General features: G+C 34.6%; 1 protein-coding gene across 1 annotated transcript in view; it reads right to left on the bottom strand.

The window, feature by feature from the left end:
• Positions 1-25,215, bottom strand: part of RAD18 (RAD18 E3 ubiquitin protein ligase) — a 129,355-nt gene that overhangs the window by 61,366 nt on the left and 42,774 nt on the right. The window contains exons 6-9 of the mRNA XM_069473849.1: positions 23,021-23,120; positions 18,494-18,678; positions 1,535-1,611; positions 136-196 (exon numbers count right to left, since the gene is read on the bottom strand). Coding sequence (XP_069329950.1) covers positions 136-196; positions 1,535-1,611; positions 18,494-18,678; positions 23,021-23,120 — 423 coding nt within the window. The remainder of the gene's footprint in view (positions 1-135; positions 197-1,534; positions 1,612-18,493; positions 18,679-23,020; positions 23,121-25,215) is intronic.

Below are 25,215 nucleotides of genomic sequence, written 5' to 3' on the forward strand. Positions count from 1 at the left end.
AAATTCAATCTCTTCAGTAATATTAACAAAAGTTTGTGTCAAACATTAATATAAAACAGTTTTTTAAAAAATTACTTAAGATGAAAAACAACAACACAAGTTCTTTGCAAATAAAGAAAATATTGCACAACTTACGATATTTACTATGAATTTCATCTATTTCCTTTTCTGTTTGGTCCTTAGTAAAAACCATTACCTAAAATAATAAAAAAAAAAATCTTAACAAAAATTTCCCCAAAAATGTAAAAATGGAAATTAATATTACAAACTTTAAAATCTTAAATGTGGGCATTTAAAACAGAGAAAAATAATCTCTTATCTCTCTTTTATCTAAATCTAGGATGAATAACACCTATGTACTTCCCTTGAATACCATAAATAGTATACATTTTACTCATTTTTATTACACATTGCTTTATTCTCATCAGTAGAAAATGCAACACTGATTCCATTATAATATATGAAGTATTAAGATGATCAATTAAATTTCTATTAATAATATATAATTTTACACATTCATTCATCCAAAAGATAATACTTGAAACTAGAAAACTGAAGACATTTAACTGATTTTTAATAAGGAAGATTTCTTCAATTGCTTTCCAGCTTTTCTTATCTGCCTTCTTTCCTTTCCAACCTAACTTCTCCAGGTCATACTAAAAAACAATATGTATAGAAAATGCAATAATACAAGACTCTGTGTCTTAAATTTCTAGTTCCACTTTACAAATCTCAGACTTTAAAGATCAGAAATCTATTTACCCAATTCATTCTAGTCTCCATCTTACAGTCAGCATATGGGTAATAATAAAGTCATGTAAATCCCATTTTTTTCTACTATCTAGTAATAAACTTACTTCCCTAAGGTTGTTGCTTTCCTCACAAACATATTAACGATGGTCTAGGGAAAAAAAAGTCTACTTGGGAGAGCCCAAAACACTTTCTCCAGTGTCACAGGACACAATGACTATTTTCTTCTTTGGTATCCTGTCCTCAAGTTTTGGGCCATCAAGCTAGAGGAAGGCAACAGTGAAGAATTTTAGGTCTCTGATTCCCGCAAAAGTTCAGCAGAATAGTCAACCATCATAAACTCTCATAATTACTTATTACTCCATAAGTATAATCACAGAATTGCAGAATGCCAGAGCTAAAAGGGGATCTTAGAGGTCATATAGTTCAAACTCTTAGTTTTACAGATGAAGACCATAGAGAGTAAGTAGCTTATCAGGTGCAAGAAGCACAGAAAAAAACAGTATCAAAGCTACCTGATGCACAGGTATACGCTTTTTCTACAGGACTCTAGCTCATAAACAAACTCTGCTTTGGATTCCATTTTGTGCTAGAAGACTAGTAAATATGACCAAATATCATTCTAAAAATGAGCTGCAAGTAAATCATAATACAGTAAATGGAAATGTGTTCTAGTACATTTCCCATTGAACAAATTAACAATGGCTAGCTTTAATTTTATTAGCATACTGAACTTTTCTTTCCTTCATTTCTACCCAGATACTGAAATAGACCATCAACATACACTTTCATTGAGTTTACTAGCTTCAAGACGCATTCTGGTCTTCTCCATATTTTCAATTTCTTGAACTATTTCAGCAGCTGTTAAAATAAGAACATATAACCACTGTTAATTACATGGTTTCAATCATGGTACTATGGTTAAGTTGCTAACATCCAGAAGATGGGTGATGGGTATATGTGAACGCCCTGTCCTACCTTTTACAATTTTTCTGTAAATCTAATATTATTTCAGAAAAAAAGTTAAAAAAATAAGAACATGGAGTCAAAACACTAAACTCTTACACATGTACAAAGTTCAAAAATATAACCAGAAGTGTAAAGTGAAGTCATTTTGCTTAATCCTTTGAATATACAGGTATAAACTGCAGTCCCAATGAAAATTAATTTGTTCGTGTGAGTTCATTTGTTAGGTGTTGTTTGCTCAAATTCCAATGTACTAAATGCAGTACAACACTCTACTTTTCAAGGAAAGAGAAAGGTCTACAAGTAACAGGGGGAAATGTCCTTGCCTTCAGACCCTTTGTCTGTAGGTATAGTTACCTACATAAAAAGATACTACACCTGGAGTTTGCTTCAAAAACATCCATGGGGAAAGAGGTATAAATGGTAGATGAGACAACATTAGGATGGTTTGATAATTGTTTAAGCAGGATAGTAGGTATATGGGGAAATCAATAAACTCTTTCTCTACATCTATGTGTTTGAAATAATCCCTATTAAAGTTTTTTTTTTTTTTTAAACTCACAGACCTTAAGAGGATCACTTAAGAATGCAATAGCATATACATAAACTTTATGTTTTCCAAGGGCTGCAAGGCATCTTTTGCCTCCCTAATACAGTAAAACCGGGAGAAACCATATAAACAATCTCTCTGTGAGCATGAAGAGCTAGTAGTTCTCTCCTTTTCAAACTTACAGAGTTATGGTATAACAGGAAAGCAAAGGGACTACCCAATCCTTTAACATAGATATCATTCAACAGAGAACATCTGGCATGCCCTCTTCTAAAGTATTAAGAAAACTATATTAGGTATAATATTGGGTATAATTTAGGGACTTAAATCTTTTTCAAGGAGACTTCTGATTCTGTTTAGGATGTAGAGAGCTGGAAATAAGTGTCACTCTCACCCTAATGACCAGAAAAGGCTGGATAATTTATAAAACCCTAATTTTTCTTGAATCCATTAGAGCTAAAGCCAGTGGGCAACCAAGTAGTCTGAAACCTAAGGAAAGCCAGGTGCTTTAGAGTAGAGGGGATCATGAGCACTGGCTGACACAGGGCAGCACACAGAAGAAAAACTGGGACCATCCTACCTCTGGGTAAGAAGATCGCAGCTAAACTTTTTGATGAGTTGCAAAAGGCCAAGGGTGAGCTACCATGAAAATATAAAAAACCCTGGAAGGCTTGGACACAAAGGCATCACACGCATTTGCAGGATGTTTTCTATAGATCTCACTGGGTGCTCACAAGAGTACACAGTCTCTCTGTCTCTTACTGGGAATGCGCAGGAATTAGAAAAAGTCTTCCCTCAGATCCAATCCTGGAAAAAGAGAATAGCCCCCACTGCAGGAGAGACATGATGCCCCGACCAGATCTTTATCCTTAAAGAAAAGAGAGCATTAAGCCACTGAGGAAAGGTTAGCAAAACTGTTGTCCCAGAACACAGGTAAATAACCACTGTTGCTGGGGGAAGTAAACAGAAAAAAACAATAAAACAAAAAACCTCTACCCCTGCAGGAGGGTCAGGAAACCACCGCTGGCACAGACCACTAGAGGACCCCTGCCACTGGGGAAGGTGAAGGATCACCGAAAAAGCTCCACCCACTAGATACAGAATCAAAGGGCCTGCCTAACAGTGAGGCTAAATCAGAATAACAGAGACTACTCCCTTTCTCCCTATCATGACAAGTAACAGCAATCTTCCACTGGGAGACAAATAACGTGGAGAGAGTACCTCTCTGAGGCACAGGCTAATAGGGAAAACCTAAGTTGTGAGTGACATAGGTATATTAAAAAAAAAAATCTGGCAACCAACCTAAGCACAAGGAAATTCTCAAGGAATATGAAATTTGTGGTGAACTGAGGGCAGCCAAAGCAACAACAAAACCCAAATCAAGTTAAAAAAAATGACTAAACTTACACAACTCCAAACAATAAAGACCTAGCAGAAGAGAAGACATTGGCCATTTCTAGGCACAAATACTACTTACCTCGGTCTTTAGATTCTTGTATCACCTAGATATTAGAATTATCAGGCATGGAATTTTAACTATAATATGATAAATATGCTAAGGATCTAGCAGAAAAAGTGAACATGCATGAACAGATGGGGCATTTCAGTACAAATTCTTTCCTTTAGAAAGAATAAAACAGAAATGATAGATATATACCAAAAAAAAACTCACTACAGTAACAAAGATAACTTGACTCAGCTAAGGAAAGAATCAGTGAATCTGAAATGAGATTGGTATTATCCAATCTAAAATACAAAGAGAAAAATAAGGAAAAAAACTACAACAGAACAATCCCTATTAAAATACTAATGTCATTTTTTGTAGATCTAGAAAAAAATAAATCTATGCTTCATATAAAACCAGAGAAGACCCCGTATAGAAAAAGCAATCTTAAGCAAAAAGAACAAATTAGGAGGCATCAATTTACCAGACTTCAAGCTGTACAAGGCTGTAGTAACTAAAACAGCATGGTACTGGCACAAGAACACAGACATGGAACAATGGAACAGAATTGAGAACCGAGATATAAAACCATTATCATATAGCCATCTAATCTTTGACAAAGCAGACAAAAACATACACTGGGGAAAAGAATCCTTATTCAATAAACAGTGCTGGGAAAATTGGACAGCCACATGTAGAAGACTGAAACAGGATCTGCATCTCTCACCTTTCACAAAAATCAACTCACGGTGGATAATAGACTTAAACCTAAGGCATAAAACTATAAGAATTCTAGAAGAAAATGTTGGAAAAACTCTTATAGACACTGGCCTAGGGAAAAAAATTTATGAAGACCCCAAAGGCAATCACAGCAACAATAAAAATAAATAAATGGGACCTGATCAAATTAAAAAGCTTCTGCACAGCCAAGGAAACTATCACCAGCGCAAACAGACACCTACAGAATGGGAGAAAATATTCACATGCTACACATCTGATAAAGGGCTGATAACTAGAATCTATATAGAACTCAGGAAAATCAGCAAGAAAAAAATCAAACAACCCCATTAAAAAGTGCACAAAGGATATGAACAGAAACTTTTCAAAAGAAGACAGACTAATGGCCAATAAACATATGAAAAAATGCTCAACATCTCTAATCATCAGGGAAATGCAAATCAAAACCACAATGAGATACCACTTAACTCCAGTGAGAATGGCTTTTATCAAAAAGACCCAAAACAGTAAATGTTGGCATGGATGTGGAGAGATAGGAACACTCATACACTGCTGGTGGAATGCAAACTAGTACAACCTCTGTGTAAAGTAATACAGAGATACCACAAAGAGCTAAAAGTAGAACTACCATTTGATCCAGAAATCCCATTACTGGGCTTCTACCCAAAGGAAAAAAAGACATTCTATAAAAAACACAACTGCACTCGAATGTTTATAGCAGCATAATTCACAATTGAAAAGATGTGGAAACAACCCAAGTGCCCATCAATACATGAGCAGATTAATAAAATGTGGCATATATATACCATGGAGTTCTACTCAGCCAGAAAAAACCATGGTGATGTAGCACCTCTTGTATTATCCTGCATGGAGCTGGAGCCCATTCTACTAAGTGAAGTATCACAAGAATGGACAAACAAGCACCACATGTGCTCACCATCAAATTGGTACTAACTCATCAACACTATGTGCACATATAGTAGTAACATTCATCAGGTGCCGGGCAGGTGGGAGGGGGCAGAGGGGATGGGTATATACACAACTAACAGGTACAGTGAACACTGTCTGGGGGATGGACACACTTGAAGCTCTGACTCAGGTAGGACAAAGACAGTATATGTAACCTAAATATTTGTACCCCTGTAATATGCTGAAATAAAAAAAAAGACCCAAATGATTCAAATTGTTTCCAAGTAACTCAACTGTGTCTCAGAACAAAGATCAGATTATTTATACTACAAATACAAAAACATTCAGCATGTGACAAGGTAAAATTCACAATGCCTGGTATCCAGTAAAAAATTACCAAGCAGAATCAAGTAAAGAAACAGGAAAATATAACACATAATGTGGAACTAAATAATAGGTACAGTGCACGCCGTCTAGGGGATGGACACACTTGTAGCTCTGACTCAGGCAAGGGAAAGGCAATATATGTAACCTAAACATTTGTACCCCTGTAATATGCTGAAATTTTAAAAAACAAACAAAAATACTACAACAGAACAGAGCCTCTAAGAACTATGGGGCAATATGAAAAAACAACCTACATGAAGAAGAAGAGGAGGAGGAGGAGGAGGAGGGAGGAAAAAGGAGGAAGAAGAAGAAGGAGGAGGAGGAGGAGGAAGGAGAAGGAGGAAGAAGGAGGAGGAAGGTGGAGGAAGGAGGAGGAAGGAGGAGGAGGAAGAAGAAGAAGAAGAAAGAAGCAAAGAGAATAAATAGCTGAGGAACTAATGGCCAGAATTTGCCAAATATAATGAAAAACACCAAACTACAAATTCAAGAAGCTCAAAGATCAAGCAACACACATACCAAAACAATAGCAACAAAATAACAAATAAGCACAGAGACACAAATAGAAAATCATGAAGAGAAAAAAGGTATATTATATAAAGAAAAGTCAAGAATTATATCACATTTCTTATCAGAAACTATTCAATGGAGTGAAGAAGACAATGGAGAGACATCTTTAAAGTGTTGAAAAAAAGCTTGCCAACCCAGAATTTTATACCAATGAAAATGTTTTTAAAAAGTGAAAGAGAAATATTTTCTGAGAAAAAATACAAGCAGACAGAATGTATTCTTAGCAGGCCTCCACTACAAGAAGTATTAAAGGAAGTTCTTTAAGTAGAAGAACTAGAAAGAAACTTATCTCTATAAGAAGAAATGAAGGGTATTGGCAATAGTAAACATGAAGGTAAACAAAAAATGTACTTTTTTATTTTTAACTACTCTAAAAGATAATTACCTGTTTGATGGAAAAACAATAGTAATGTATTGTGTTAACAGAATATGTAAATTTGTGACAATAATACAAATTAGGAGTTAGTAGTATACTGTTATGTTTCTTACTACAAGTGAAGATGTATAGTATTATTTGAAAGTAAACCGTAACTAATGAAAGATGTATACTGCAAACCCTAGAGAGATCATTAAATTTTTTTGAAAAAGCAGTAAAATAATGAGTCAATTACAGAAATAAAATGTAATAAAAAATGCTCAAACCAAAAAACAGCAAAAAAGAAAAAAAAGGATTAAAAACAATGAGAAAGCAATGGAACAAAGAAAAAGCTAACAGGATGTTAAATTTAAAGCCAACTGCATCAATACTTATATTAAATATAAATGGTCTAAAAGGACAAATTAAGAGACAGAGAATGTCAGATTGGATGAAAAAACCAAGACCAAACTATCGGCTATCAAAAATAACCCATTTAAAATGAGAAGATAGGTTAATAATAAAAGTATGTAAAGAGATGTATCATGCAAACACTAATGAAAAGAAACCTGATGTAGCTACATTAATATGAGGTACAACAGGCTGCAGAACAATAAATGTTATCAGAGATAAAGAGGGAAATTAATGATAAAAGAGTCAATTCACCAAGAAGACATAACAGTTCTAAATGTGTTTGCACCTAAAACAGAAATAAAAAATACATGAAAAAGAACTTCTGGTTCCAAACAAGATGGATTAGACTCATTTCTCCCTATACTTCCCCACAAAGTACAACTAAAAACCCTGGATTTAACAGATAATTATAAGAGAACTCTGAAAGGTAGAAAAAGGAAGATAGACTGGCTAAGATCTCAGAATCTGAGAAATGACACAGCAATGAGTTCCTTGGGTTTTCTTTTCATATTCTATAATATATATTCCAGATTAGGCTGTAGAGAAGCCCACTGCCCAGAACCACTAATGGGCACACACAAAAAAGCCCCAAGAAAAACTTACTGTCTCTAAGCAAAGAACTGCAAAAAGGCATACCCAGAAACCTTTCTAACAATACCTGACCTACCCCAGCTAAACACTGCCGATGCTCCCTGCCCATGCAGTATGATAAGAGAACAAGTGGACAGTATGGACTTCAACCTGCCAACCAGGAGCAGCAGGAGGCTGAGGTAGGCTGTCCTCCCCACCAACACAGGGTTGGCGGAGGCCCAGTGAGGAGCCTTGACTTCTACCCCCGACATAGTGGTGGCAGGTGGCACCTTCATCCTTTCAACTAGTGACTCTGAGGAGGACCTCAAAGTGAAGGAACCTGGAGAAAATAATTCTTTAAGCCTGTATACATCCCTGACCAACTCACATGAGAAACTGTTTACAATTAATATGCCAAAGATTTGGAAACTGAAACCTGTGCTCTACCAGGTTTTCAGCGAGGCCTCCAGGTAGCAATCAAACAAAGCAGACCAGAATAACTCTGCAAGGGCTCCAGGAACTAAACTGTCACTAGAACCACAGCCCACAAAAGCAGGCCAGGATTTGCATGCTAAGGTGATTTCCAGTTAAAGTAGAATATTTAAATAGGATCTAGAAGCTCATAATAGTACACTCAAAATGTCCAAGATACAATTTAAAAAAAAAATCTTGTCTCAAACCATACTAAGAGCCAGGAAAATCACAACTTGAATGAAAAAAAGATAAAGATGTCAGTACTGAGATAACTAAGTTGTTGAAATTATCTGACAAGAATTTTAAAGCTGCTATCATAAAAATGATCCAAAAATTAAGAACACTTTTGAGACAAAAGAAAACAAAACCAATGTAATACTTTTATGACAGCAGTTAGTCCATTATAAAAATATATGTTTTGAATAGTTTAAATGTTACACTTGTTATTAATTTCTTGTAATTAGAAGGAAGAAGTAAACAATAACAAGAACTAGAAACAAAGTAAAACAAGTAAATCCAACTGCATATTAAACAAAACATAATCACAGTGAAGGAATATAAAAGGAAACTTATGAACACATATTAGACTTCATACCCTCAGTGGATGAAGATATGGGGTTGGGGACAGATATGGAAGGCTAGGTAAAGAGGAGAACAAAAATAAATTCTGAATTTTTTATTATAGGTCTGTTTTGTAGTGATGTAGTAGTATAGATGAAGCAATTCTGAAACTATTTTAGATATATTATAGAATTGGACAAACTAGTAAATGTGTTGATATGTTGGGAAGGAGGATTCTTACTGTGGGAAAAAGGGGGAAACACAAACATGGAATAGAGAGAGGTAAAGAAGAACCCTATGGGGTTGGATTGAAAGCAGAAGTATTGGTGTACTCCCGTGATCTCTGAAACATTTAAGTGTAAATGGATTTGTGGACATATACATACAGTACACATATATACATGCATGCGTATGTACATATGTATCTGTATGTGTATATATGTATGCAGATATATGCATATATTTCCAAGCTTCATCTGCTGAAATAGCCTAGAAGCAAGATACCAAGATACCAAGTAGCAATGAGCATAGCTGGTAGCTACCTTGGTTTTGCCAATAAAAAGAAGCAGAGCTCCTCAGAGAAATGGCTGATGTCGAGAGCTGGGACCTGGAAGGACAAGATGAGCCAGCAATATTTTGTTAGGCCACAAGTAAGAAAATGGTAACAAAAATAACAAGGGCATGTCACAAGGACCAGGAATCAGCACGAAGATACTCCTACTAGCCAAATATGGAAAATTACAAACCCTAAAATAATTAAGAATGGTAATAAGTTATAAATCTATAAAGACATATCAATAATAGACAAAGAAAAAAATAAGACATAAGGGAGGACTCTTGTTTTCAGAATCATGCGAAGTATCAACTAGCAAATGTGAAAGGAGTTAAGTTGAAAAAATCATCATTCTGCAACTCTCACAGAGAAGAGTAGTTCAGGTAAAAATTACTAAAGGATGCTAAACATAGGGGTGAAATTTTAATGAGTTATAGAATAAGTTACCTAGTATTAAAGTATCTCCCTGCAGATTTCTTATTAGTAGCAAGGGAGAAAATGTAAATCAACCTGTCATCACAAATGAGGGGCACATAGATGTCAAATGCCTCTGGATGTGATATTCTGAGGACAAATCAAAGGACAAGGTCATAAAGGGAAAATAAAGGCTGAGAAATTATTCTAGATTGAAAGAGATTGAAAAGGTATTACCACTAAATGAGATATGTGATCCAAAGCTGGATTATGTACTACAAGGAAAAAAAAAATCTATAAAGGCCATTTTGGGGTCCACTGACAAAACTGGAATAGAAATGACAGATAAAAGTTATATAACAAAGTTAAATTTACTGAAATTGGTAACTGTACTGTGGCAATAAAAGAAAATAGCCTTTTACTTAGGAAATATACAAGGAAGTATTTAGGGGTAAAGAGTGAAGATTATACAACTTATTCTCAGATGGTTTAAGAAAAAAAATATGTATGTATGTATATGTACACACATATACACATGTTCAGAGAAAAAGAGAAACAATAATTCACAAAGCAAATGGGGCAAAACGCTAACAATAAGTGAATCTGTATAAAGGGTATATAGCATGTGTTCTTCATGATAGTCTTTCAACTTTCCTGTAATTTTGAAATTATTGCCAAACAAAAAGAATTTTTAAAATTATTTTAAAAAGAATGCAAAATTAAGACTTTTTCAGACTAGTGGAAGCTAAGAACATTTGTTTTAGTAGCATATCTGTACTACAAGAAATAGTGAATAAAATTTTTCAGCCAAAAGAAAATAACACTAAATGGAAACTTAGATCTACATGAAGAAAGAAAGAATACTGAAAATGGTAAATATGTAGGTAAACAAAGACTTTCTTTTCCATTTTATATTTTCTTTAAAAGAAAATTGACAGTTTAAAGCAAAAATGGTAACAAGGTATAATGGGGTTTTTAACACAGAGAAGAAAAACCTATCACAACAGTAATACAAAGGATGGAAGTTTTAAGGATCTTTACATTATACATGAAATTAGTATAATATTATTTGAAGGTGAACTGTGATAAGTTGAAAAATACATAAACTAGAATAATAACACACACACACACACACACACACAAACACCACAATAACGTATGCTAATAAGCAAATAATAAAGATAAAAAAATACTCTATCCAAAAAAAAAAAAAAAAAGCAGGAAAGAAAAAAAAAAGAATGGATAGGACAAATAAAAAACAAAAAGCAAAATGGCAGACATAAAGGCAACCAAATAGAATAAATGAAATGAAAATAGTTAAAAATCCCACCTTTTAATGGTAGAGCTTGTCAAATTAAATTCTGTTAAAAAATGCAAACCATATATTGCTTACAAAAAACACAGTTTAAATACAATGATGTGGCTGGATATGGTGGCTCATGCATGTAATCCCAGCACTGTGGGAGGCTGAGGCGAGGGGGTCTCTTGAGCCCAGGAGTTCAAGACCAGACCAGGTAACATAGTGAGACCCCCGTCTCTAGAAAAAAATAATAATAATAAAAAAATTAGCTGGGTATGGTGGCTCATGACTGCAGTCCCAGCTACTTGGGAGGCGGAGGTGGGAGTACTGCTTGAGCCCAAGAAGTTGAGGTCACAGTGAGCTATAATCGGGCTACAACACTCTAACCTGGATGACAGACCAAGACATAGTCTAAAATAAAGTAAGATTAAAATAAAATAAGATCAATATAATCATGCAATAAGTTTAAAGAAAATGAATGAAATAAGAAATTAGAGTAGCTATACTAATATCAGATAAGAGATTTTGAGAGAATTATTACCAAAGATAATATGTCATAATAATAAACAGGATAATTTATCAAGAAGACGTAATAAATTGAGATAATAAAAGAGATTCAAAATATAATGAAAACTGAAAATACTGAAAGGAAAAATGGAAAATCTATAAATATAGTTGGAGATTTCAAAAACCCTCACTCAGTAATGATAGAATCAGTAAACAGAATATCAGCAAGGATGTAGAATACTTAAATATACAATCAAGCAACTTTACATAATTAACATTTATATATCATTGAACAAAAAAATCCAGATTTTTCAAGTGCTCATGGAATATTCACCAGGAAGACCTTAGGCTGAGTTATAAAAAACACAACTCAAAGTAAAAGGTCTGAAATCAAACAGACTAGGTTCTTTGGCCACCATGGAATTAAATTAGAAATGAATAATAAAACATATCTAGGAAATGTCCAAATATTTAAAAATTAAACAATTCCATATAATCCATGAGTCAAAGGAGAAACCACAATAAAAATTAGAAAATATTTTAAATGAGGTGAAAAGGAAAATACAACCCATCAATGTTTGTAGATGCAGGTAAAAGTACTTAGAAGCAAAACTGTAGTTTTAAATACTTATGTTAAGAGAAAAATCTGAAATTAATTATCTAAAGTTCCATGATAATAGGCTAGAAAAAGATCAAATTAAACCTAAAGTAAGTAGGAAGGAGAAAATAATAAAAGACTGCAATTCAATGAAATAGAAAACAGGCAAAAAATTGAGAAACATCAATTTGAGAAAAATGAAACTGAAGGCTGGTTCCTTGCAAAAATGAGAAAAACTGATAACTTGTAGGTAGAGCAATAAAGGAAAAAAAGAGAAGACACATTTCCAATATCAAAAATAAAGGACAATACATCACCACAGATCCCCCAGATATTAAAAGGTCAACAACGGAATGCTACTGACAAAAAAAATACAAAAAACCACGCTGAATGTAAATTCAACAATTTAGATGAAATGGACACACTGCTGGTAAAGGCAAGTGTTTAATATTCAAAAATTAATCAATATAGTGCAAATCAACCACACAATGATACACCACACCCATGAGGATAATAAAAAAGACAGAATAACAAGTGTTGGAAAGGACATGGAACAATTGGGACCCTCATACATTGCTGGTAGGATGTAAAATGGTGTAGCCACTTTGAACAACAGTCTGGCAGTTCCTCAAAATGTTAAAATAGAGTTACCATATGACCCAGCAATTCTACTCCTGGGTACATATTTGAAAGAAATGAAAGCATATGTCCACACAAAAACTTGTATATAACATCCATAGCAGCATTATTCATAAGAGCCAAAAAATGAAAAAATTCCAGATGTCAATTGACTAATGTATGGGCAACAAAAAATGTGACACATCCATACAATGAAAAATTATTTGGCAATAAAATAAATCAATATTGACCATGGATAAACCTTAAAAACATTATACTAAGTAAAAGAAGCCAGTTAGAAAAGGCCCTATGTTGTATGATTCCATTTAAATGATGTGTACAGAACAGCTAAATCCATAGAGACAGAAAGTTAATTAGTAGAACTAGGAAGGCTGGGAGAAAATGATGAATTACTGCTAATGGGTCTAGGGTTTCTTTTGGCAGTGATGAAAATGCTCTAAAATTTAATGTGATGATGGTTACACAACTCTGTGAATATACTAAAAACCACTGAACTGTACACTTTAAATACGTGTGAATTATATCTCAATATTATGCAAATTATAGCTCAATAAACTGATTAAAAATCAATATAATAAACCATATCACAGAATAAAGGAAAAATATATGATCTCAAAAGATGCAGAATAAGGATTTAACAATTCAACATTCCTTCATAATTCTCCACAAACTAGGAATAGAAGAAATGTCCTCAACCTCATAAAAGGAATCTATGAAAACCTATAGTTTAACAGTAAAAGACTGAATGTTTTATCTATAAGATTGGGAATAAGGAAAGGATGTTTGCCCACACCACTTTTATTCAACATTGAACTGGAGGTTCTAACCAATGCACTAAGGCTAGAAAAAGAAATAAAAGGCATATAGATTGAAAAAAGGAAGAAGAAATAAAATTGGTTTTATTAACATGCAACATGATTGTGTATATAAAAATTCCTACAGAATTGGTAGAAAAGAAATTAGAAATCAGTTTGATTAATTAACAGTATGCAAGGTAAATATACAAAAGTCAGTATATCAAAATGATTCTTTAAGATAGCAATGGACAATGAGAAATTGAAATTATAAAAAACCACTTAGGCTGGGCGCGGTGGCTCACGCCTGTAATCCTAGCACTTTGGGAGGCCGAGGCGGGTGGATCGCTCGAGGTCAGGAGTTCGAAACCAGCCTGAGCAAGAGTGAGACTCTGTCTCTACTAAAAATAGAAAGAAATTATATGGACAGCTAAAATATATATATACAAAAAATTAGCCGGGCATGGTGGTGCATGCCTGTAGTCCCAGCTACTCGGGAGGCTGAGGCAGGAGGATCGCTTGAGCCCAGGAGTTTGAGGTTGCTGTGAGCTAGGCTGACGCCACGGCACTCACTCTAGCCCGGGCAACAGAGTGAGACTCTGTCTCAAAAAAATAAATAAATAAATAAATAAAATTATAAAAAAAAACAAACAAACCACAAACCACTTACAAAAGCACCAAAAGACATGATATATATAGGGACACACTTCACAAACTATGTGGAACACACATACATAAAAAACCAAAAAGCACTGCGGAAAGAAATTAAAGGAGACATAACATGATCATACATTAAAAGATCTAATATTGTTAAGATATCAGTTCTAAGTTGATTATAGATTCAATGTAATCCCCAGTCAAAATCCCAGAAGGCTTTTTTTGTAGACATTAACTGAGTCTAACATTTATATAGAATTTCAAAGAACCTAGAACAGCCAAAACAATTTTGAAAACACAAGTTGAAAGACTTACACTACCTGATATCAAGACTTACTATAAAGTTACACTAATCAAGGGTGTGGCATTGGCAAAAGATCAGATATACAGAGCAATAGAACAGAACAGATTCTAGATAGATTCACATGCTATATGGCCAATAGGTTTTTGACAAAGGAAGTGAGGTAATTCAATGGGAAAAGGATAGTCTTTTTAACAAATGATGCTGGAAAACTAGATATGCATATTTTAAAAATGAACCTTGACACTTACCTCACACCATATAGAAAAATTAACTGGAAATGGATCCTAGATTTAAATGTAAAAGCTAAAATTATAAAACTCCTAGAAAATAACATAGGAGAAAGTCTTTGTGATCTCAGAATAGGCAAATATTTTATTGGCATGCAACAGGACTGAGTACAAAATAATGAAATCATACACAAAAAGTATGAACCATAAAAGAAAAAAGTGGTAAACTAAACCTCATCAAAATTAAAAACCTCTGCTATTCAAAGACACAATCAAAAAAATGACAAGGCAAGCCATAGCCTAAGATAAAATATTCACAATACATGCATTTGACAAATAACTGGTATTCAGAATATATGGTATAAATAACTCTTATAACTCAAAAACAGTGAATGGGCAAAATATTTCAACAGATCCTTTATCAAAGAAAATATACAAATCAAAAATAAGCATATGAAAAGATGCTGGATGTTATTAGTTGAAGGAAAATGCAAATTAAAACCACCACGAGATACTACTACATACCCACTAGAATAGCTAAAATTAAGAAAAAAGAAAATACCAAGTATTGGCAAGGATGTGGAATAAGTGGAACTCTCACACAATGCAAAATGGTGCAGTCATTTGACAAACAGTTTTGCAGTTTCTTATAGTTTTAAGCATACACTTACCATATGACCCAGCAATTTCACTTCTAGGTTCTTATCCAAGAAAAATGAAAACATATGGCTACACAGAGATCTGTGAACCCATGTTCACAACATCTTTATCCATCATAGCCAAAAACTGGACACAGTCCAGTTGCACATTAATCGGTGAATGGATATACAAATTGTGGTAGAGCCAAAAAGAGGAACACTGCTCAGCAATAAAAACAAATGAACTACTGATAAAAGCAACAACATGGGAAAATCTTAAGAGTACTGTGTTAAGTGAAAGAAGCCAGATATAAAAGACTACATACTCTACAATTTGTATAATTCCATCTACGTGGCCTTCTAGAAATGGCAGAACTATAGGAACGAAAAAGAGATCAGAGTTTTCTAGGGCCTTAGGGTAAAGGGAAGGACATTTATAGCAAAAAGGCAGAGGAACTTTTGGGGGTAAAGTAAATGTCCTATATTTAGAGTGATGGCTAAATGACAGCATACATTTGTCAAAAATCATCTAATTATACACTTTAAAATGATGTATTATACTGTTAGTAAACTATACCTCGATAGAAAAGGTACACACAAAAAGTGATAAGTCACCGAATACAAGGATGACATATATAAAAATCAGCTGTATTCTTTTGGGGGGTATTTTTTATTGATACATAATATTTGCACATATTTATATGGTACATGTGATATTTTATTACAAGTATAGAATGTTTCATGATCAAGTCAGGGTATTTAAACTATCCATCACCTCGAATATTTATCATTACTATGTGTTGGGAACATTTCAAGTCTTTTCTTCTAGCTACTCTGAAATAGTTGTATTTTTCTATACAAGCAACAAATAAAATAAAAATTGACATCTTAACACAGGACACCATTTACAGCTGCATCAAAACATCAAATGCCTAAGTCTTTAAAAAGACAAGTGAGACCTTCATACTGGAAACTATAAAACATTATTGACAAAAATGAAAGACAAAGGAACAAACCATATTCATGAATTAGAAGACTCACATACTATATAGATATCAACTATCCAAAAATTGTTCTATAGATTCAATGTAATCCCAAATAAAAGCTAAGCAGGTTTTTGTTCCTTGATAGAAATGTACAAACTTTATTCTAAAATTTATATGACAATGCAAAGAGCCTAGAAAAACTAAGGTGATCTCGATAAACAGCAAAGCTGGAAAAACTATACTACCAGACAGCAAGACTTACCATAAATTATTTATAAAGTAATTAAGATAGTAATTAAGACATCTGGTAATGCAATGGGGAAAGGATGGCTTTTCAATAAACGGTGCTGCATCAATTGGCTATCCATATAGAAAAAAACAAAAGAATCTTGCCTTCTACCTCACAACATATGCTAAAATCAATTCCAGATAAATTGTAGATCAAAATGTAAGGGCAAAAACAATAAAGCTTTTAAAAGAAAACAGAAGAGCCTCATGATCTTGTAATAGGCAATGACATAAAAAGCACTAAACAAAAGGAAAAATGCAATGAATTGGACTATATTAAGAATTTCTACTCTTCAAATAATGCCATTAACAAAAACAGAGGTGAAAAAACAAACGTTGAAGAGATTAAATATACATACATCCAGCAAAAGATTTGTATTCAGAAAATTTCAAGTACTCCCACAAATAAATAAGAAATAAAGAGGTCCACAGCATATAAAAATTGGGCACAATATTTAAGCAGGTATTTTATCAAAGAGTATACCTAGATCATCAATAAACACATAAAAATGTGCTAAACATTGTAAGTCATTAGGGAAATGCAAATTAAAACCATAATGAGATACTACCATGGTCCCATTAGAATGGCTAAAATGGAAAATTGACAATCATGTTGTCAAGGATGTGGAACAACTGAAATCCTCATACCTTCCTGATGAAAGTGTACAATGGTATTGAGTTTTTGGCTGTATCCGTGAAAGCTAAACATCTGCAAATATATAACAGGAACTCCACTCCTAGATATATATATATCCCACAACCATGTGTACCAATGTGCACCAAAAGACATGTAAAAGATTATTCATAGCAGCATTATTAATAGATAAAAAGTGGGAAAAATCCAAATGTCCACTAATCATTCAATGGATAAAGTAAGATATAGTTATACAATGGAATACCATATAGCAACAAAAATGAAAAACCACAACCATATACAAAACATGGATAAATCTTATAAACATAATGTTGCACAAATGAAGGCAGATGAAAAAGAATATAACAGCTATTCTTCCATTTATATAAAGATCAAACATAGGTAAAAATAGGCAAAATGAATATATGGCGTGAGAAATCAACATAGCAGTCAAACGTGAAAATGAAGGGGGTAGTGATTGGGAGCGGGGAAGATGAGACTTCTGGGATTCTGGAAGGGATCTCAGTGGTGGCTACAAAGGCACTGTCACTTTGTTTAATTTACTCTGTGATAATTCACCAAACAATACACTTACAATTTGTACGCCTTTATGTTTGCATGTTATTGTAAAAATTAGGCAATTCTATATATGCTAATAAAAAGAACTCCAGAATATGTGTGTGGTTTAATGAAAAGGACGACCCATTAAACATTGTGCTATATAGAACACTAACGTTTTTGCAATAAGGACATATGTTTGTGTATAATAATCATAGTGGTAACATCTGAACGCTAACTCCTTGCTAAGGTACTGTGCGAGGCACTTTACATGCATTTTATCATTTATTCCTCCCCAAAACATTATGAAGTAGGTAGTATTATAACTAACTCTTATTTTATGAATGAGAATACTGAGGTGCAGAGATATCAAGCAACCATAAAATAAGTCACCCAGCCATAAATCTGAAAAATCAGGACTATATAACCCAGGCTCTCCAGAGCCACTCTTCACCACCATCCTATTTCTGGAAAGACACATGACAAACTGCCAACAGTGGTGCTTCCAGAAGGGGATTTGGGAACTGGGAGACAGGCTGAGAGGAAGGCTGGCTTATCAGAGCATATTCTAGGTACCTTTTGAAGGAATATATTTGCATGTCTTATCTATTATCAAAAATGTATTTATTAAAAATTTTCTTTTATGGTTTATAGTATCTGAGCTATACAAAATTGTTTTATCCCAAAGATACGCATAACTCATTGCTTTACCTGATTTAGGATGCAAAGCATCACACTGAGCATTGTACATATGTACAAATTCCTGGTGCCTTTTAATGAGCTGCTGTTTAGTTCCTTGAATAGATAATCCATGCTGTTTCAGCTTTTTCTTTAAATCACGATCAGAGAGCAAGTTATATACAGTTTTGGGCAGCGGCTTCCTTTTGTGAACAGAACTGAAAAGGGTAAAAAAGGTCTTTGAGAATTATTGTGAATTATCAAATGCTTTTCACGTAAAATGATAAATTACCTTCTGACTCAACATCTGAGTGACTGGGGAATAGTAGAACCATTAAGTTAAGAAGGGGAAAGAGAAGAATCAAGTTTGCAGTTAAAGTTGACAGTGCTTGACATGATGCACCCAAGGTACTGGTGGGATATTCAGATAAAGGGGTCTAGGTAGCACCAGAAATAAGAGACTTAGATTTTAAAAAGAGGTCAGACAAAAAGATGCACACTTGGAAGGCATATATGGAAGGCTTGTGGAATAATACTACGAAGAACTTCACTTAGAATCACACTTACGTAGACCTATTGTTTCTCCACCTCTTTACAGCATGCTTTTTCTAAAATTTTACCATGGTTTCCATGCAAAATCCCTGTAAAAACCAGTTATTTCAGATGATGAGGGTACAAATGCTACTAAGGCTATGGATTTAAGGATATATCATCACACACAGCTTCTTTAAAGCTATAATCCACAGGAAAAACTGCCCCCTCAAATCCAAGGCAGTCATTTTGCAAAGGCATTAGACAAGTAATAGAAGACCTATTAGGACAGTTATCTTTACCCAACTCATTATCACCACTGAAAAAATAATTCAGAAAGTTGATGAGTAGATAATATTCTTACAGGATCATCTTTAAAGAACACAAGTGAAACCAATAAAAAATACAACAGGGTATTGTTATCTTCAACTATTTATGTTAATAAATACATAAGAAGTACAGTAGCAAAATCACCACCTGGCTTTTCATTCTATTTACATAATTAATGCATTGAATAAGCACTAAATAATTTCAAATATAACAAAGCCATATTAAATTACTTTCTCCTACTCTCTCCAAAAAAGATAGTTAATAAACATTATTTCTTAAAGTGGACTGGAATTCAAGCTACCTAAAAGTATCAATGACTTGAGACAATTTCGTAAGCAGGAACTCCACTGTGAGTTTTAAACCATTTCATCTGATTATAGCATTGTTCTCTTGAGTACATTGCCTGGCTCAGCTCTATGGCAATAGGTGCCTAACAAAAATGCGCTCAGGTGGTCATTAAAATTGCTATCATTTCAAAATGAGAATAGCAAAGGTTCAGGTGAAAATTAATAGAAACTTGAAATAGGTTTATATAAAAAGCAACCTTTTACAAAGGATTTGCATATAACTAGTTCACAAAAGGCTGTGCTTCCCAAAGTTAGCATGCCTCAGAATCACCTGGAGGGCTTGTTTAAAATGCAGATTCTCAGTTCCCTTCTCCATACCATCTACCAATTGTGGCTCAGGTCTGAAGTAGAGACATAAAATCTAAATTTTCAACAAAGTTCTACAGGGTAAATCTGATGCAAATGGTCCAAAGGTCATATTTAGAGTAATATTACAGTCAAGTATAGACTGAAAATAACCAAACATTTCTCTATTAACCAACAGTGCCATTCCCTAGCTAAACTATTTTTTACGCACTATTAATAAAGTCTAAAAGCCGGAAATAACTACTTAACTGTGAAAAGAACTGAAAACCCTCAACAGATTATATTTTTCTGAAAATTGCTCTCCCGCTACAAGACTGATAAAATTATGGCAAAATAAAATCACAGCAGGTAGTAACAGCTGAATCTTTCTGTAGGTGTTTATACAAGCACACAGGGAGGGAGGACTCATTAAGTCTGTATCTAAAACATTTATTTTATCAAGGATAGATGATTAAATTTATGACTGTAAAATTCTAATGGAGAACTTTATTGTTCGCTGGCATTTACAATGAAAAGCACTACCAGAGATCAACAATTTCTATCAAGAATTTTAAAATATGCAGCCTGATGTTTCCCCAAACATAAAAATAACATTGATCGTTCTTCCATGATTTAGTAAAACTGAGTAATACATTTAAGGGGGCTGAGAATCTGGGACATCAAAGTAAGAGCGCATTCTTTGAATCACTGTGAACCACTGACATAATTTTATATAGACTGGTTAAGTGCTGCCATCCACATCCTGGAGATGGCCTGTCAGGATGTTGTGGAGGAGACTGAAAAGCTGGCAAGGCCTCTTCTCTAGCGCTCTGTCTCCCAGGCTGCAGTAACCTCAAACTCCTGGCCTCAAGTGATCCTCCTGCCTGAGCCTCCTGAGCAGTAAGGACTACAGGTGCGTGCCACCACACCCAGTTAATTTTTTTTTTTTTTTTTTGTAGTGATGAGGTCTCCCTATGTTGCCCAGACTGGTCTCAAACTCCTGGCCTCAAGCAATCCTTCCATCTCGGCCTCTCAAAGTGCTGGGATTACAGGCATGAGCACTGCACCCAGCCTGACAGAGCCAGTTCTATGTAACCAAACCCCGAGGCCATGATACAACTAAAAAGAGATGTGGCTCAATGTTTCCCTCAATGTGTCATCACAAATACCGGTTTTGCCAGATGAAGGTTATGAGGACAAAAAGGGTTTGAGGTCAAATAAATTTACGAATTACTGGATTAAACAAATTGTTATCCCTAATATAGGAATTCTTAGAGCCTTTAACACACTAAGAGGGCAATATAGTAGGCAGTGCTTCTAAGTTGTACTACTGAGCAACTGGTAGTATTGTTTGGAGCAGGATTTGGAACCACCATTAGAACTTAATTACACTTGAATGAGTATGTCTTTGGATAGAATTGACAGTGCCAAATGTGTCAGAGATACGATGGATACATTAGAAAAACAGGATTACAAGCAAGATTATCAATACTGATTCCTTACTCTTCAAGGAGAAAATACTCAGCTTCTACATTCCCAACTCATTCTTTGGGAAGAAATATTTCTAAAGAGAAAAGCAGGTCATCAGACTCTCCTGGTTTATGGGAAATAATCCTTAGGAGTATCCAGTTTCATTTATTCCAAATCTCTACTAACTAAGCAACCTAAAAATCTGAACTTTATTCTCATCAACAAATGTACCCACTAGGTGGAAGTATTGTGCATGCAAGACTGCAGCAGGTTTGGACTCAAGTATGCCCCCCATCATAAATTAAAATTAATAAAGCACCACTGTGTTTTATGTGTTAGCTTTTGTAAGTTATAACAGCATGAGTCAGTCCCTTGGAACGTGCATTCACTCTAAATTTATTCATAAGAATTAAGTGATACCTTTTCTTTAATCATAAAAATAATAAGATGGCTCTGCCTTATTAACAGTTTTTAGAAAATAATCTTCAAAGTCCTTCAAAACAGATCAAACATAAGAGCCAATCATTCTATTCATCCCTGCTTCCTAGATATCATTAATTTTTTTCAGCTTCCTTCCTCTTAGTTTCCAAATATCTCTGATTTATCACCTATTCTCTTCCCCTTTCCTCCTATTTCAGAAGAAAAGTCCTTTTTGCTTATCTAGGAAAACATCATTATCAGACTCTGATCCCTTGTGCTCCCTACTTTGTTCTATTTATCATCTGCTCTTTCCTTGGAGAGAGTGGAAGGAAGGAGACTGAAGGCTTAATCCCTATTCTTAAAAATAAAATCTTCCCTTGATCTTGCTGTTCACTCCTTTCCCCAAATACTCTTTCATCTCTCTTCCTACCTTAATCACTGAACTCATCTAATTTGCAGCTTCTGTTTATCTTCATTAACCACTGATTCCTTAATACCCTGCAATTTAACTGTGACTCAACTTTCATTCCTGAACAACTTAGTGGACTGGTTTAAGAAATCACTGTTAATGGACAAGGGAGGCAGAACAGCACCGTAGTTTAGGCACAAATACTGAGCTGACAATTTATTAGTTATGTCACGTGGGTGGTTTGGGGTTGGGGGGAACATTACATTTCATACATACCCTTTTGTACCATTTTATATCACGTGTATATAATTGCCTAGTCAAAAATAAATAAATTTTTGAAAAATTCTATTTAAAATTTTAAAACTTCTGAGCATCCTAAGAACCAAAGAAAGAGTTTACATGTTCTATACTCAAGAGTCTAATCTTGCCTTCTTTGGCCAAGGGGCTTTATGGTAGTTCTAAAATTCTAAGAGAAGAAAAAAAGTTTGAAAAGGATTGAATCCTAAGTTACTAATTTCCTATTAAGTCAAAGTTTAGTAGCAGTTCAAATATTCAATACAGCTAATTATATTTGGCAAAGTGGGACCTGAGAAAAGAACAGGAGGAGAGGGACTGAAAGAGCTCACTAACAGGATTAACGGAAGAAGCAAGTGAGAGAGGTAATATGCAACTGGTCACCCAGATAAAATGAATACTATATTTTTTTTTAAGTTTATAAAGTACAAGAGACACCTACAGTAGCTCAATAGTTATGCTCAACTTTCTTACCTTCTGAGACTCTCCTTCTTCTCTTCACGTGATAAACAGCTGTCTAGGTGCTTATTAATGTGATTTTCTGGAATGTTAACCCCACAAACAGGACAATCCACTGTATTTTTTAAAAAGAGAAAAAGAGGCTTTATTAGCTGTAGAAAGGGCAAAAATAATACAAGCTGCCACTTTCAGCAATTAAGGTAAAAAAAAGAATCCCAAAATGCACTTAGGCAGAAAAGAAAAAGAATGACCCATCAGGGGAACCGGAGTGGGACAGGCTTGTTACTAGGTAATGGCTAAATTGTAGGAAGTCACACAATTAGAGTTCCGGACCTAGAGAAAAGAAAGAGACTGCAAATAAGTTTGGAAATTAGTTTATTAGAAAACGCTTTAGGTAATCTTTTCTACCAAGGTATGACCAAACTATAAAACTAATCTTAAATTTCCCCAAGTCTTAGGAGCTATCCATTTTCAGCATAGAAGCAATGGTAACAACTTGCATAAGACGTACTGGCCTGGGGGTGGGGCAGGGGATGGGTGCAGCTAAATTAAAGCATTTATTGGGTTGGGCCAACTACTGCTCAATTTTGTCAATGGTTACAAGTTTTGTTTTTGTTTTTTTTTCTGAGATAGGGTCTCACTCTGTTGTCCTAGCTAGAGTGCAGTGGTATGATCATAACTCACTGCAGCCTCAAACTCATGGGTACAAGCCATCCTCCTGCCTCAGCCTCCAGAGTAGCTGGTACTATAGGCACATGCCACCATGCCTAGTTAATTTTTCTATTTTTTTATAAGACAGGGTCTCACTCTTGCTCAGGATCATCTCAAACTCTCAACAATTCTCCCACATCGGCCTCCCAGGGTATTAGGATTACAGGTGTGAGCTATCATGCCTGGCCACAAGTTTGTTAATTTAGCTCTCATTTGTAATTGCATATATAATGTTAAAATTAGGAAATGCAATCATTCTCAAAGTGTTTTATCAAGTTGCAGAGATCTGTGGAGGTATCTCAAGGCCTAGAAACCACCATGGATAATAGGCAGTGGACAAGGGGGAGGTCAGATAGAACAGCACAATCTCCAGGCCCTCCATCCCTATTTTAACAGAGCAGGGCCAATTTTATTTACTTTACAGGTTATAGTTCGTTGTAAGATTTCATTTGAAAAAAATGTTCTGCTAGGGGAAAAACAGCTTACTATCAAGCTAATAACACTACAATAAAAACTGTCAATTGGGGAAAAAAAAAAAAAAAAAAGACTGACCAAGGATGAGACATACTAGAGAACGTAAGTGAATTTTATATATCCTTAAGAAGTGTAAACATGTGAGTACTAATAAACTAATTTCAATCTAAATTTAATAAGCACTAACATTTCTGCACTGTGTATAGTATGAGTATACCAAAGATGTCTAAGACAGTTTCTGCCTAAAAGATGCTTAAAACTTCAATGGCACCAAAGACACAGAAACAAAAAGTTAAACAAGCACCAGTTAAGCAAATGACATACAACACAGCCCAGAAAACAAGTGCTATAGCACTTCATAGCACTTTAGTGATGTGAGATATCAATGTTTTCTCACATAACCAAAGAATAGTTAGGATCTGGATAGAGTCTGGAAAGGTATAGACCAGGGATTGGCAAACATTCTTAGAAAAGGGCAAAGGAGTAAAGAATTTAAGCTTTATCGGTCATATTGCTTCTTTTACATATGCAACTCTGCCACTGTCACATGAAAGCAGTCATAGACAATATGTAAACAAATGGGTATATAAACCTTTATTTACAAAAATAGGTGGCAAGCCAGATCTGCCCTGCAAGTTGAAGTTTATCAATCCCTGGGCATGTTGGAGGAACAGTGGGGAGATCAGCTTGGTTAGAGAAGGATTTCTGAGAGGGATAGGTGTGAAATAAGGTTGGGATAGCTAGGGTAGGGCTCAAATTATCAAACGCTTTAAAGGTCAGGCAGAAAAGCATGGAGGCATTCAAGCAGTGATATAATAAGATAAAAAGAGCTCTTTATAATTAAACAGGATCTGACAGGTTGAATGGGGAGAACATTAAAAGCTAAAAAATAGAAAGCTACTGCCATACATTATGAACTAATAAAAATTGTTTCATTTTTGCAGGCTGAATTCCTACCCTATGAGAGAGAGAGAGAGAACAAATATACCTAGAAGCACAGACTACATCTCAGAATGCGATAAGGT

The sequence above is a fragment of the Eulemur rufifrons genome, chromosome 7 (assembly GCF_041146395.1).
Source record: "Eulemur rufifrons isolate Redbay chromosome 7, OSU_ERuf_1, whole genome shotgun sequence".
In the NCBI taxonomy this organism is placed as follows: Eukaryota; Metazoa; Chordata; class Mammalia; order Primates; family Lemuridae; genus Eulemur; species Eulemur rufifrons.